The sequence below is a fragment of the Tympanuchus pallidicinctus genome, unplaced genomic scaffold, assembly GCF_026119805.1.
Source record: "Tympanuchus pallidicinctus isolate F22 unplaced genomic scaffold, pur_lepc_1.0 scaffold20, whole genome shotgun sequence".
NCBI classification, from domain to species: Eukaryota; Metazoa; Chordata; class Aves; order Galliformes; family Phasianidae; genus Tympanuchus; species Tympanuchus pallidicinctus.
In genome coordinates, this window is record NW_026294722.1 from 8,939,899 (window position 1) to 8,955,635 (window position 15,737).

General features: G+C 41.8%; 1 protein-coding gene across 4 annotated transcripts in view; it reads right to left on the reverse strand.

Moving 5' to 3' along the window:
- ITCH (itchy E3 ubiquitin protein ligase) overlaps window positions 1-15,737 on the reverse strand; it is a 63,833-nt gene that overhangs the window by 29,763 nt on the left and 18,333 nt on the right. For all 4 annotated transcript variants that reach the window (XR_008207015.1, XM_052684113.1, XM_052684114.1 and 1 more), the window contains exons 2-5: window positions 6,467-6,557; window positions 3,857-3,995; window positions 2,513-2,637; window positions 1,296-1,433 (exon numbers count right to left, since the gene is read on the reverse strand). Coding sequence is in view for 3 of the 4 variants with exons in the window: in XM_052684113.1 (XP_052540073.1) it covers window positions 1,296-1,433; window positions 2,513-2,637; window positions 3,857-3,995; window positions 6,467-6,536 (472 nt within the window). In the remaining variant the exon portion in view is untranslated. The remainder of the gene's footprint in view (window positions 1-1,295; window positions 1,434-2,512; window positions 2,638-3,856; window positions 3,996-6,466; window positions 6,558-15,737) is intronic.

Sequence of the window (15,737 nt, forward strand, 5' to 3'; positions counted from 1 at the left end):
TAAGCCAAGAAGTGGGATGTAAACTCTTACCCTGACCTGCTGTTCAAGGAACTTACTCTAATTCCAGCAACACAAACTTAACTTCAAAGGCTAGTCAGGCAACAACGCAGGCCAGTCAGTGCCCTTGCACTCTAGAACACGTTACACTGAATCTTTTTAAGATCTCTCCCTTTTCTCATCTGCTTCAGACACCTCATCCTCTTGGAATCCTCTGCTCAACTACTTTCTAACACTCGCCCTGCACTCTGCAGCACAAAACCGTATTCAGTTCCACTATCTGCATGACTTTTCCTACTTACCAGCATTTTTCTCTCAGTAGGTTAATTTAAGGAAATGGTTTCCAACTGTGCTTTTACTTCTTCCAAGTACTGCACCTGAGGGAAATGTTACTTTCACCTCAGCCTTGCTCTGCAAGCCTCACAGTACTTGGGCTTTCTTTAGAAAAAGCAAAACAAACAACAAAATCACACTCCATAGAGCACGCAATCAATCTTTTTAGCACAGTTACATATTCGGATGCAATCAGAAACTGTCTTCATTTAGTCCTTCAAAAAACAAAAACACCTTTCTGACACAAGCCAACTCATTGTCCTGCTGGTTTCCACCACAGAGAGCCTGTTTGATCCTGGAGAAATCACCTCCCATCCAGTTCTAGTCTGCACACTGCGTCACCCTCAGAAATGCACCTCTGTCTGCCTCAACCAAAGGAACTGCAATGCCTTACTTCTATTTTAACGTAATTACACAATTCACACTTACTGAAGACTCTCAGTTAAAAATTATCCTTGTTATCTGAGACTTAAGATACCAATTAAATGAAAAAAGAGTGGATCTCCCCCTCCAGCAAAAATCTGCAAGCATTTCATTTAGATATCTAACAAAAATTCAATATAAAGCTGTTTCCTAGCCAGAATGCTTACTATTATGAGACTAAATTTATCCATTTTATATTGCTTTTTTGCTTATAGGCTTAGGAAAATTGGGGGAAGCTAAAAGCCTTCGTTAAAGTAAGGCACAATGGTAGCTCGTAATTCCTAGATAAAGCAAGCAAAGTTCAGAAAATTAAGGTGCTGATCTTGTTTGCATTACAGTCATGCTGATAATCTTTGCTGATTATGACTCCACTGCAAATAAAAGCACATAAAAGCTCTGGTCTCTACAAACACCAAGTTAAATAAACCACTCGTTACCATTACTAAAACACTGCATTCAAGCATTCAGTAAAAAAAAAAAAACCAAAACCTTTGTATACCAGATATTATATACATTGTACATTTAAGCTGAAAGTCACTTACTTCTTGTACTTGAGGCATCACCATTGGTCAGGAGCTCAGGATCTACCTGCATCCCATCTAGACAGACAGACAAATCTCCTACCACTTCTGCTGGCTCTCTGTCACCAAGAAGATGCAGTGTTACCACTACCTGATCAACTGAAAAAGAACAAGAAAGTCAGGGTTTACCTTAGTATATAATGAAAGAGATCACAGCAATCAAGAAAAAATACACAACTTCTGCTTGCACTCTGCATAATTTCCTACACCTTGCGTGGTGCAGCTATCATTCCCACGTGTCAGCAAGCTTATTATTTCTACAAAGTAGGGAGAACTAGAGCACAAGCTTTTTGCTGCCTAAAGAAAGGTGTATCTTTATAGGAGAAATGCAGCCTCTGGTTTCTGCCCACACTTCTTAAGCAATTAATAGACCTGTCCTTGATGAGCTATAGACAGAAGATGTAATTCACCTCATTCTTCATGCAGAACAGCTACCAAGTCTATCTTGGAGTAAAACATAGCACATTTATTTAGTGACATGTAGTTTTGCATTTTAAATGTGGATTCTGTGTCACATCCCTAAGTCAGAGGTACTTTGTGGGTACATCCCAGTTCTTGGTTGAAATGCCTGAATCAGTATCCAGCACCATACAGCATGACACCCACTGTTACACAGAGCAGTGGAGTTATAATTTTCAGCTACAATCACAACAGGACAGTGACTGTCAGCAGAAAAACGTATTACATTGCTATCAACATGCTGCAATTTGAGTGCCCACATCTGAAAGTCAGGAAGCAAAAGTCAGAACAAGGATGAGAGCACATCAGTATATAGCAGTATATAGCAAGACAATTTGATAATGGGTGTGATGATCCACTTGGAAGCTCCACAGTGCACGTACTGCCTCAAAGCTAACTGGTTCTAAGACACATTAAATGGTACAACATACACTACTTCGAACATCAACAACATTCACTCACTTTCTCCTCTAGCACCAGGTATGTATCTGTTTTTAGGCTATGTAAAAGGAACCACTCTTTCATTACACTTTCACTCCTGCACATAAAAGCAAAGTGAAAAACATCAGGCTTCCATTGACACCACAACAGGTTGTGTATAAGGAAATAAAGATGGTAACAAAAGATTGCGAAGATGCTCAGAAATGCAATCTGTAGCAAGAAAAGGAACACTTAATGCCCACCACAGCGTTACACACTGCACTCAAACTTGTACTTACGTTTCATACTGTTTGATTTCAAAGTCTCATGAATATCCAGGGCAGCACTTCCCAGGAGGACATCAGACTTCAACGTTTGATGGCTCCAGACTCGAAAGGTTAATTTACTTAGAGGAGTGACAATTCTGAAAAGAAGAAGGTAAGCACTAGCGTAAAGGTTTTGGGTGAACTGAGCAATGTACATCAACTGTCACTTAAAAATTATTTTAAAAAGCAGAGTACAAACTGTGGCACTGTGAAAAGCCTCCTCTGGCTGATAAGGTCATAGAACCACAACGCTGGAATCTGTGCCCAGCATGCAGGCAGCTCCATTTGTCTGCTGGTGGCAGAGACCGTGAGTGTCTGCTCCTAGAGAAGCCACCAGCAGGGCCACATTCTGAAGCTGACAGCACTCTACCTTGTGCTGTGAGGCCCTCCACTCCCAAACTGTCAGCACTTACATACTGAGAGAGCCCCTTACTGAAGAAGGAACATATGCCAATGCAATTATCCTTTTTAGACAGCAGTTAGTTACTGTCTCCCCTCTATCTCCAAAACAGGCTTAATCAAACCATGCTAACTGCTGTATTTCTAAATGTGGCTTGGAATTTTGCAGGAAGGCATTTTGGTGGTATGGCGTACGTGAGCAGGAAAGCCCTGGAGAATATAGGAGCTCTCACAGTGAAAAGAAAAGCCTGAAAGCCTAGACTTTTCTTTTTCCTTTATAGAAGTATTCTGACAACAGCAGAAAGAAGAGCACCACCAAACACCTGATGACATTACAGTTAAAATAAATGGAAGCTGCAGATCTTTTTTTTAATATCACTGCTTCATACCTCCTGTCATCTCACAACACAAACACCAACTCTGTTCCTTCTTGAAACTAATGCTAGCTTTGTACTTTGTACTATAAATGCAACAGCAATTTTGTGCTTGTGCCTGAAGTGGGAAGTGATTATAGCCAACTAGCAGTGCTACAGCATGCTGCAGGACACTGCCACACAAAACTACACTTTTCAGCCACAAAAAACTAACCTTAATTGTGACAATCAAAACATGAATGGAACTGTCAGCTTCACCAGATTACCTTCACTTTCCTACTATTTACACGATTAGAGCTGAGTTCTTACACTACAGACATTGCTACAATTCCTTGTAAGCACTATGTCTTTTCTGTAGGACACAATGCAATGGTTTTATAAGGACATAGGTTGGAATGGAGTATATTAGCCCTCAGAAATTCTCTCTATCCTGTGCAATGCAAAACGCCTCGTCTAAAATAATAACACAACCCACCCTTAAATCCACAGTCAGTTGCACAGCACTAATTTAACTCAAACTAGAAAACAAAACCATCAGACATACACTGTAAGATGCTGTTTCCACTTTGGACTATTTGTGTTGTTGCATTTTTCTGTCTTCTTTGACTGTCCATCTACTGAGACTTCCACATAAGGGCTTGGTCCAAACCACTTATTTTTTTCTTTTAGTTTTGCTGAAATAACTGTTAAGAAAGAGAAAAGTTATAATCGATGACTGAATATTTCAACATCAAATAATATTTTTCAGCTGGTTACTTCAGTATTCAAGTATGAGATCGCTGATGGCTGACAGTAATGCTCAGGAGAGAAAGCACACGTGGAAAACAAATGTGTTTGCATTTCAGGTTATTTTGTCCAGCGTTATATCTCACACAAAAGTCTAAAAACATAGCAGTACTTCTTCCACTGCATCAGACACCATGGCTGATAATTATCAGTTTTAGATCCCCAAAAGCATTTCAGTGCTGAAAGCAGAAAATATCACCTACAGCCTACCTAACCTGCTCCCTGTCCCCAGCCAGGATCATTCCCACAGTTTTTTACACTTGCTTCTGATAAAGCTGGAAACACGATCCATCTTCCTCACTAATGAACCCTGGACAAGTGCCACTGCTGGTGATGAGAAGATGTTTAAGAAAAGGAAAGTTCTGTTGAGTTTTCTGTATCAAAGCCAACTGACACAAAATCTAACAGGAGGGCAGTTTGGAGCTCTAATAACTACCTACTGTTCTACAGCAAAACTTGGACGGGACTTGCAGCTCTAGAGCTTTTCTCATGCTAGTAAATATATTCTTTATATTAATACCTGGACAGCAACATAAACTTGAAATTTTCATTTTTTTAAACATTCAACATCAACTACAGTAGTCCTGTCTTGCCAAACACCAAGTGCATTGTCTTGATTTGCTCTGCATGTGCCCACCCCAATGTTTATTTGGCTCTTAGATAAGGAGAGTTCTTGGATTCTTTGACAGCACTCAGCTTACAAATCAGTACTCACAACCAGCGGCCAATGAACCCTGCTCTGTTGCTACAAGTGTCAGTCTGGTCTCTTGTATTTTCATCACTACTTAAGCTGCACTACATCATTTAAAAAAGATGATCAATTCAAGCCCATATGCCTAATCTACCTATATTCCTTTTATAGTCTATGTTTCTTTAGAGACTTAGAGAAGTAGCTTAGTACAATCTGATCTGAACTGCTCCCAAGGGAAGCTCTCTCTCTTTATGAGCTCTCATTGAAATTAGTTCTGTTAGCTGGCACTGATCTTCAAGAATTACCTTCCCCTGATGCCTCCAGTACCTGGATACTGCAGCAATTCATGCCTCAACATCACTAGCTGCCTCAAAGACATCAAGATCTGATTTGACTCAGCACAAATCAGCAGTCCTGTGCCTACTTTTGAGGTTCTTACTTACCAGACAACCTGAAAGTTCATTTGAAGCTAACTGAGAACAGCAGAATGGAGAGAGAAGGGAGAGACAGATGGGGACTGCTGTTTACTGAACTAGGAGAAAGCAAAATCTGCCTGCACCAAAGGAAAGTTTTGCAGACTGTGGCTAAACAAGAAAGAAATTAAGAAATGAACATCATAATTGTCTTCATCCTAAAGATGAAACAATTCTTTCCTTTTATGTGCCTTTAACGCAGCAAACCTCACACAGGCATCACTCCTGTAATTCTCAGCTAGGTTTCCCTTGGCTATGGGAAGACACACCGCCCTTGAAACCTCTTCAATTCTCATCTCCAATATCAATCTGCAGAAAAGAGATTTTTCTTCAGGTCTCAAACTTCAGTGAGAAAAATCATGTTTGTGTCCTCAAAGTGACAGTGAGGGCAGCACAATTTATTCACTTCTCTTCTTCTGTTTTGCCTGAAGTTTTCCCATCTGTTTATGACAATTCCTTTCATTTGCACAACTTCTTCACATATCCCCACCTTGAGGGTGCAAAGTTTAGCCCTAATGCTTCTAAATACACACATGCATATACCCACAGACCTTCCATTCTCAGGCTTTAGCTTTCACACTTGAGTAAAATTTGTCAGTCAGAGAGCAGAGAAACCTGCTAGGTTTCAGCAGTTGTTCTGTTGTGTGGCACTACAAAAAGCAAAGCACGGCCATGTAAATCCAGTCCTATGCAATCTACAAGTCCTCAATTACACTAACACCCCTCATCACGAATGAAAACATTTAACAGTCAAATGCAGTAAACAGCAGTGCAAATTCACTTAGTTTAAGATGTAAAAACGATTGTGAAATTGTTAAGATTCGGTGCTGTGCCAGCTGTTAGCAACAGAAAGAAGTTTTATTATGTTGTTACATTTCAAACAGAAGTTACCCAGTTCTCTCCTACTGTTCTGTACAACTGACTTAATGCTACTCAAAAATAATCATTCATTTCTTCATTCCTTACATAAAAAAGTATAATTTCAAAACAGATTGTGATAAAATCCTACATATTTCTGCCAAGTCACAACTTTGTTACACCGTCAGTTTTATTTTGCTACTTCTCGTGGACTCTGCATTATTAAAAGCTTGCCAAAACACAACATGCTACTATAATTACTCTTTAATTACTGGGAGACAAACAAACAAATGAAAATTTTTCCTTGTACGTTTTTGATTGGAAAAGATACATAATAACAACTTACCAGTGATCTGAAGCTGTGATTTCATATACAGCCCACCAGGTAATCCTGACTTGGATCCAGTGCCAGCCATAATATGGGCTGGATCTTGAACCTGGATAAAGAGAATGTCAACACATCAATCCTCCAACACTCAGAAATGATTTCTTTTTCTTTTTTTGATGTGCAGACGCATTACAGTGCAAACAACACTGCCACAGTCGTTCTCTTTCTAGTTTCCTTCCCTTTCTAAAGTACCAAACGTGGTTCATTAAGGGCTTAGCCTTTACCCAACGTGATCTGTAAGCACTCATGTCCTGACCAACAAGATCTTCCGATCTTGTCTCCTCACTTGCCCATCAACTGTGAGAACAACATTCTTATGTTACCAGTGTTTGCTCTTCTGTCTGAAATATTGCTTTTATTGATATCCTGAGTCCTGGGGTAAGAAGTTATTGCAGTTTGAAAAACTCAAAAAGCTATCAAACAAATCCACAAGCACAGAAGAAAGAAATTATGAAATTAAAAAGTAAGCTTAGAGAAACCTGTTTCTCTAGTCTTTTGTCTCCATTTGGTCAGACTGAGGATACGGCCTGGGGCTGTAATTCCAGAACACTGAAGAGGAAACATTGCCTCTGGCAGAGGATGAGACACCCTTGCCCAGCCTTCCCTCTCAGGGCAGTCTGCTCTCCTGACCCTCCCAGCACCCTCTGCACATGGCACTAAAGCAAACTGGTATTCCTGCTATTCTTTGAACTCATGCACTCAATTCTCTATTTGGTTTTCAGGGATGGGGAAAAGCAGATGGGGCCAATACACATCACGTAGCTTTGACGTCTACAGACAAATTAAATAGCATGCTGCTATATTCAGATACAGATTACTCCGAAGTATCCCGACATCCTTGCTCAGACTCACTGATGCAGCCCCTCTGTGCCACATCCCCTCCCTGTGCCAACTCCTCACTGCCTGCTGTGGTCAAAACCACTCATGCATGCAATGTGTCCATCTGAGCTCCATCTGCTGCCCACCTTCTGCTCAGCCTCTGGACCTGTGAGCAGCACCGACCCGGGCATCTGCAGCATGCAGTGCTATTGCCAACAAGGAAAGTCAGGTTAGCTGAGCGGCTCCGTCAGAAGGACACAACACTCCACGCGAGGTGTTCCCAACTGCATCACCACAAGCAGCCTAAACCTCCTCTACATTCTGTGCAAAACACAGTTTGAGAAAGGAGGCCACATTTGAGTAACACAAGTTTCTGAAGCTGCGGTGCAAAGCCAAAGCCTGCGTACTGCGATTACTGTGAAACTGTACTTCCACAGAGGAATTTCAAGAGCGACTGTATGGAAAGTTCTTACTTGCTGCAGATGCACAGAGCGGTGTCAGCCACACCACCAAAAAGAGTACTACCAACTTGCTCAAATACACTGCGTTATCAGTGGACTTCAGGACTTTTACACTAAATTCCTGCTGCGAACAAATCTAAATCTCGCAAGGGTGAAAATGTTTTTAAGAGAAGTATTTTAGAAATCTTCTCAATTTACAAGACTTTCAAGGACAATTCTGAAGCCTGTTCCTGTGATGAGCTCTGCCAAGCTACATAAGCTTTGTGCTTTAAGAAAGCAGATAAATGAAGCATCCAGACCAGCACTGCTGTTCTTGGCAGCCCAAAGGAGGCTGAATTTGCAGAATTGAAGTTTTCCTGGAGAAAGAGCACTGCACATAACAAACACAACTACTGAAGGTGAGGATTAATTTACATTTGGAACCACACAGTAAGCACATACAGCAGAAGCACACGTTAAAGCTTATTTTTTCTAAGCCTGCAAAATACGCTCAGTAAAATTAATGTATTAATATTCAACCATTTTCACTGAGAACATAGGGAAAAAGAAAATCTATCAGCTTAATCCCATCAGAAATGACCATCCTGCACACACCTGAATCCATCTGAGCTGCCACATGCACATACTGGCACTTACACAGCCCAGCCTGCAGGTCTTACTGGTCAGCACAAGTCACATTTCAAGAGCCTGCCAGTATTTCTAAGGATAAGAAACCATGTTATACAGAGCTTAGTTCTCTCAACTGCCATTAAGCTCCTAATTACTGTTCAACAACAATCAAGCTGAAGAATCTTATCTTATTGCTTATGTACCAATGAGGCACACAATCTAGAATCCATTAGTCAAGAAACTACTGTATGAGCAGCAATTTTTTCACGATAACTGCACAAACTTCTAGCACGAAAAACCAGCCTAGGGAGACATAAAAATGAAAACTGCAATATTGAACAATTATAAAAATATTTCCATTTTGTTTTATTGCAGTAGGGAACAGTACTGAGGGTTCTGAAAGAAGGGAATGTGTCTGTTAAAGTACCTGGATGTGAGTGAGCAGGCAGGCACAAAGTAATGACTGCCACCAAGCACTGTGACTGCCCTGCACTTTGAACCCTGTGCCAGTAAAAGGGAATATAATGACTGCTTCCAAATGATGTTATAAATCATCAGTTAATGAACAAAATATAATTCAAGGCATTACAACTCAAGTATTTCCACAAGTTGAAAATATTCCAGCTGATCTGAGAATGCCTACTCAAGCCTTTTCTACGCAGTAGGAAATTTTGTCTTCATTAATAACTAGCTTTGTTTTTACCTTTCTTTAATTACATTAAGATCACGTTGCCATTTTTCACCTAGATGCAGCTGCCCATTTCCAAGGAGCCTACCAGAACATGAAATTTGGGAACATGTGTTGACAGGCTCAAAAGCTGCAACACAGAGAAGGCAGGCAGCAGGAAGAGCACAATCACATAAGCTTCACTTCCGTAAGGGCTGAACCCACCTACACAAATCAATTAGTGTATGAAAAGATTAAGTATCACACAACAGGGATGAGTATGTCCTGTCAGTATAAATAATCACTCAAATGCTTGTCCCAGTCACTGATGGCTACACGTACCCTCCCAGATACATTTATTTTTGCCACAGGCCACAGGAAGGCGTAATCATGGGACAGCATATGCTGCACTGAACTATGTATGCACTTGTTGATTTTAAACCATCTGACAAACTTCAATTTTAAGCAGCCCAGAATTTTCTGTTGTACCCAAAGAGATGAAAGACAGCTTTCATCCTGTTTCTTTTGTGCATGCACAATGAATTGGGAATTGTCATTGTTTGAAGAAGGCTTGCAGTGAGCGCAGCATTAGATGCATCGGCCAGCACCACTTCAGAAGTTCACATTTCTTTCCCCTTCAGAAGGACGAGCTGACTGGGATACAGATGGCGACATGAAGAAAAGAACACAACCAGGATCTGACAAAAGAACACAACCAGGATCTGACAAGCAGAGCCTGTACCCAGAGAACACGGAGCTACGGCTTCCTCCCAGCCCTGACCCGGAACCCCTCCAGCCAGGAGCCGATCTGCCCCGTCCCTTCCTGCAGCCATTTCATGCTCTGCACAGCGACCTGCTCCTAATGCACTCCACTGACACACTTCATAACAAAATAAAATCTAATGTTACTGTGATTCCAGCCAGATTTCATTAGGTTTTTATCAGGTTAATAACTACTTGATGCTTCCAGTGCTCAATGTAAAAGTGCGTTGTCTCTATTTTGAAGAGAGCAGGAAGAAAAAAAAAAACACAAAAAACCCTACACAATTGGTTTAGTTCATGGTAAAAAGAAATGACACGGGCAGCTGCTGCCACGTACAAACAGCAAGAACACTTATTGTACATTTCGCAGCAAGACAAACTGTGGTCACGCTCAGCTGCAGAAGGCCATCCCTCACCGCGTGCTCAGACAGGCTGGCACCAGCACGGCTTAGAACAAACTTACTCTGCAGTCACACCTTTGGACCTCACTGCTTCTGGGACTCTGTTCTTTGAATTTCCACCCTAGCCACAGTGCTTTCTCCAAAGCCTCCCTATGGCATGGTGTGCTCTTAGGGCAAAATGCATCATCCTCAAAGGTATTTTAATCCATGACAGCAAAGTTCATCACGAAACTTTCTTGCTTGCGCGTGAATGGTGCAGAAGGAAGAAATCCTAGAGGGACACAGCCCAGACACTACCAACACGTTCAGAAAACAGATGGGAGGTGAGCAGAGCCTTATTTTTCTTTTAACAAATCATGAGAAAGAGTAGAAAGAAAAGCAGCATTGAGTTCATGGTTGGAGCAAAGCAAGGAACAAACGAGTTTCTTACCCTGCAAATCCAGTGGGTATAAATAGCAGAAGAAAAGCTAGCAAAGACTAGAAAGCCCTTCAGAGGGTTACTGTGGGACCTTCATTCATGGATGGGAATCATTAAAGGATAGGCGTGCTTTAAAAGGTAATTTTATTTCACGTTCATTTGAAAGTACAGAAGACAACAGGGTGAGAACAAAATCCTGTGACTATCATACATGCATAGCTTTGAAAATATGTTGGCACTCACTCATTATAATTAAAAAAACTGAAATAACTGCACAGTCTGCTGCTGGAAAACTGATGTTTGTTAACTGTAAGAACACAGCCTGCTCTACATTTCAGAGGTGAACTGAGTCAAAGGGAATTTGCTATTTCCATGAGCCAGTCAAAAAATCTGCAATAAGGAAAACATTTCTTTAAGATACTGATGTTAACAATGGGTGTTGAAAACAGAGGAAAACAGTGTAAGGAAAACAGCCGGTGTACAGAGGAATACAAGATTCTGGAAAAAGTCTCAGTTATGAGACATTTTATTTAGAAAGGCTGTATATAAAGTATGCTGCTTTTATGACAGCTGTTTCTTTTCTTTTCTGTATTTTTTTTAAACAATTGACACATGATTCATGTACCTGTACGTGAATTTCAGAGACAATTCCCAGTGTTGAGTTTGTGTCAACATTGGACATGTTTTCTCTGTAAGGAATTGATACACACTTCTTCTCTTCCCCCCTAAAACACCGAAACCTGTATTTAACTGTAGGCTGTCATACGGCAGAAAGGTTCTTTTCTCTCAAATGTTACTTGTAACTACCCAGTAAGGCTAAGCAAAACCAGCAAGTTTGGCAACTTCTTGCTTTGTAACTTGGTAGGTATTTGAAAATTTCAAGTTTCAAAAAGTGGTTTCACAAAGCTGTTTTTGTTTCACATTTTTCTTGGTTTTTCCTTAAAATAAGTTCAGAGGACATGGTAAGTTATGTCTAAGCAAGACGACATGCAGAAAGAAAATGCTGAGTAATCAGCTAGGAGGAAAAAATGGACAGATTATAACAGTGCTGAGTGCAGGTTGGAAAAGGAAGCAATTTCGAGGTTTGCATCATGGGATGTTTATATAAGGAATGGAAACAAAGAGGGTTTTAACAGCAGCACACAGCTTGGCTCCCTTAGCCATCAGACAAACCAACCTGAGGAGTGTGACAGACCTGGTGCTCACGAGTTCGGATGAGCTCAGCAAAGAGGTTCAGATTAGAGTTGGTCTGGGCTCTCGAGAAATATGGCCTAGCAAAAAGGAACTTCAGGGCCCCGAGCTTCAGAAGAGCTAGTTTGGGCTCTTTAAGGCAATACCAAACGAGATCCCTAGGGAAGCTGTCCCTTAGGGAAAAAGGAACAGAGCAGAGCCGGCACCTCTTAAGGACGCCAGCCTGAGAACACAACAGCTCTCCATCCCCCAGGGTAAGGAATCAGGCAGAGGAGGCAGGAAACCAGCAGTCTGAGCAGGGACACACTGCTCAAAGTGAGGGGTAAGAAGGAAATGTGCAGGCAGAGGAAGCAGGGAGGCGTGCTGGGCAGAGCAGAGGGATGCTGCCTAGATACGCAGGAAAGCCAAGGCAGAAATGGAACCAAACTTGGCAAGATACATGAAAAATAACAAGCAGGTAGCCTGGTCTCAGCTGGGACAGTATGGGGACAGAATGTCCTGGAAGGGAAAGGATGCTGAGGCACTCCACAACTCTTCTGCCTTAGATCTCGCTGACAATCACCTCTCCCCAAACTGCCTTAGGAGAGGTGTTCCCAGCAGCTGCAGGTCATCATCCCATTCTCTTCTGCTCAGCCCTGGTGAGGCCAATATTGAGGTTTGAGTTTCCCAGTACCACAGAGACCTGGACACACACTACAAGCTACAAAAAAGGACAGGAGCATCTCTGCTAATAAAAAGGTCCTCTTGTTGAAGAGAAGGCTCTGGGGGACCTCATTACTGTCATTAAATTATGAGACATCTTGAAGTTGGTGGTAGAACAGTTGCTTCTATTTCCCTCTGAGAGATAGAATCATAGAATCACAAGGTTGGAAACAACCTGCAAGATCATCTAGTCCAACCATCCTCCTATTACCACTGCTATCACAAGCACTAAACCATATCTTGTAGCTCCTCATCAAACACCTCTTGAACACCACCAGGAAACAGAAACCTGGGATCTCACTGTAACAAAAGGACAGGTAATAAGGACTGGTCGAACAGTTTATTTCCCTGAGACTCTGAACTCTTAGACTGCTGAGTTGTGGTCAGCAGTTCTAAGTCCAGCTGGAGGCCTGCCATGAGAGGTGCTCCCCAGGGCTCTGACATGGGACCAGAAGTCCCAACATCTTTATCAATGACCTAGACAGGGGGACCGAGTGCTCCCTCAGCAAGTTTGCTAATGACATCAAACTAAGTGGTGCAATTGACACAATAAAAGGAAGGGATGCAATCCAAAGGGACCTGGACAGGCTTGAGAAGCAGGCCTATGAGAACCTGGTGAGGTACAACAGGTCACAAAGCAGATTGCTCCATCCCTGGAAGTGCCAAAGGCCAGGCTGAAAGGGGCCCCTGGCAGCCTGACTGGGAGGGGGGCAGACAGCCCATGGAAGGTTTTGGAGCTGGATGGGCCTTATAGTCCATTTCACTCCAAACATTCTGTCATACGATTATGGCATGTCAGCAGTACTACACCAGTTCACTGAAAATGCAGTAAAATCACAACTGTTCTGCCACAATGCTCCTGTTAGAATTTAAAATACAGATGCTAAACCAACAGCAGGCATGAAAACATGAGAAATAATAGAAATCTGTTGCAGATACTGAGAGCAAGCCTGCTCCTCTCATTACAAAAGAACATCACAAAACTCATGATGAAATAATATTTAAACCAGATACTTTCACAATGTACTATCAGCAGCTACAGAACACATTCACATCCAATTCAACAACTATAAATTAAGCAAACTTAAAGGTTTTTCAAGAGTTTGAATTTGTACCCCGAAGCAGAACTGCCGAATGTTACACTTAGGTGAGAACACTATTGCTGCACAGGGACTCACCACCCCACTGACTCACTGGCAGAGAGAACAGCTGGCACAAGCAATGACACTACAAGGCAGATTTCCAGGAGCTCTCTCTGAGGCTGCCAGCGACCTGAGGAATAAGCACGGAGTTCCTGCGTTGTTCTGCTGATACCAGTGATGGTTCTCATCTGATTACAGCCAGCACTACTGAGTCAACCAGCACTACAGGCACCACTCTGCTTTGCTGTGTTTAACTTGGTTCAGCTGTTCACAAAGCTTACACACAGACAGTTTTTCTAGCAAGGATGAGTGACATGCACACTCAAAGGCAACATGCCAGCAAAAATCTATTTCTGAGGGAAACACATTGCAGTTAGCTTGGGAAACAACTTAAGTGACACAACCTTGGAAGCAGTGGTAAAGATATATAAACCATGAAACACAGAAGAGCTGCCCAACTTCTTCCCTTTCCCTGCTATGCACCAGTTAACGAGAAATCCTTGATAGTGAAGTAGAAGCTATTCATTATGCTGTGTTAATCACGTACGCAAGTAATCCATATTTTTCCAACCTAATTCATTTATATAATGCAAACCAGAAGCACTTGTTACATCTGCTTACATACAACCATTTCTGCTTTGTTCCAAAGCACAACAGTACAGTCAAAAGTTACTTCCCCTTTAAATCAAGGAGTCCAGTTGTATTTGGTGAAATTTCCTAAACCCATTCCAGGTAACTGCCCTTCTGAATCTTTCTCTCCAGTTTTTTCCTACCAATAAACTTGCCTTGTAGAAAATCCTAACAGAGATATTACAATTGGTATGAACAAAGAAGTAATGCAATATACACGTATAGATTAGGAAAACACCCAGCAGAACAAAGGTCAGCAGAAAGGCTTTTACTGACAAAGGACACTTTCTGTAGCAGTGAAACAGAATGCCTTGGTGTCTTGGTAAGACTGCAGCATGGCTATGTGTCAGCATAAGAGCCTGTGCTTTAAATAGAGGAGATGGCAACAGGGTTACAGCACATCACATCCGCCATTCTCTTTTTCTATTGGGTTAACAGGAAAACACACTGTAGCTATAAGGAGATGGATATTTCATACAAGGAGAAAACAAACGACCAGCATTAACCCTCGCTTCAGTATGGAGGCTTAAGTCAGATTCTGAAGAAAAGAGCCAGCTTAAAACAACCGCTGACTCCCCAGACATGTAAAGGATCCATCTATAAAGTAGTTTGTCACCAAAGGGACTCCAGGGCACGATAAGCAGTTGACAGAAGCAGGCAGGTCCACCTCATGCTGCACGCAGGAGATGCTGTGCAGCCACCTGACGCACAGAACAACACCCCAGTGCTGGTCAGTACTGAGTAACTGAGTCTGTGAGAAAGCAAGCACTACGAGGAGAACTACCTGCAGACTTTCAAAGCCTACAGCACCCGCCCATCTGTAAGGTCTCACAGTGGGCCTCGTTACAGTCATTTCCCACAACCCTACATACAGCAGGGAACGATAATCAGATACCCATATTGATATCCTAGAATATGATCCAAAGATGGCTGTGCTGTATCATGAACAGATTACACATTACAGTACCAAAGACCAAGGAACTACCAACAGCCTTAAACAGCTTTCCTAAAAACACTAAGGCAATCATTTATACAAGGCTGATCTCATTTTTCCAAATACCTACCTCAGTTCTGTGGGAATGGAATGTTGTTTCTGCATTAGATATTGAAAAGGAGGGATTGATCTGAAGAAATAGAGCACAGTGTATTTGTATTTTGCAACCTGTCCTTAGAAATAGCTGATGTGAAAAAAGTAGAAATACCATCTATGTTAGTAGCATACTTTAGAAATGTAGTTGCTGAATTATGTGATTAATGTTTGCTTGCAAAACTGCAGTAGTTTTTAAATGTTCCACATAGTACAGGCATAGTATTATGGACTAGAAAGCATATTGTGGGGCTATTCTGTTTGCATAAGAGAGCCTCAGCAAAGTAAAACAGACTTAAAGATCAAAGCAGGCAGGGCCTCCATGCAAGGTTGGGTTGCC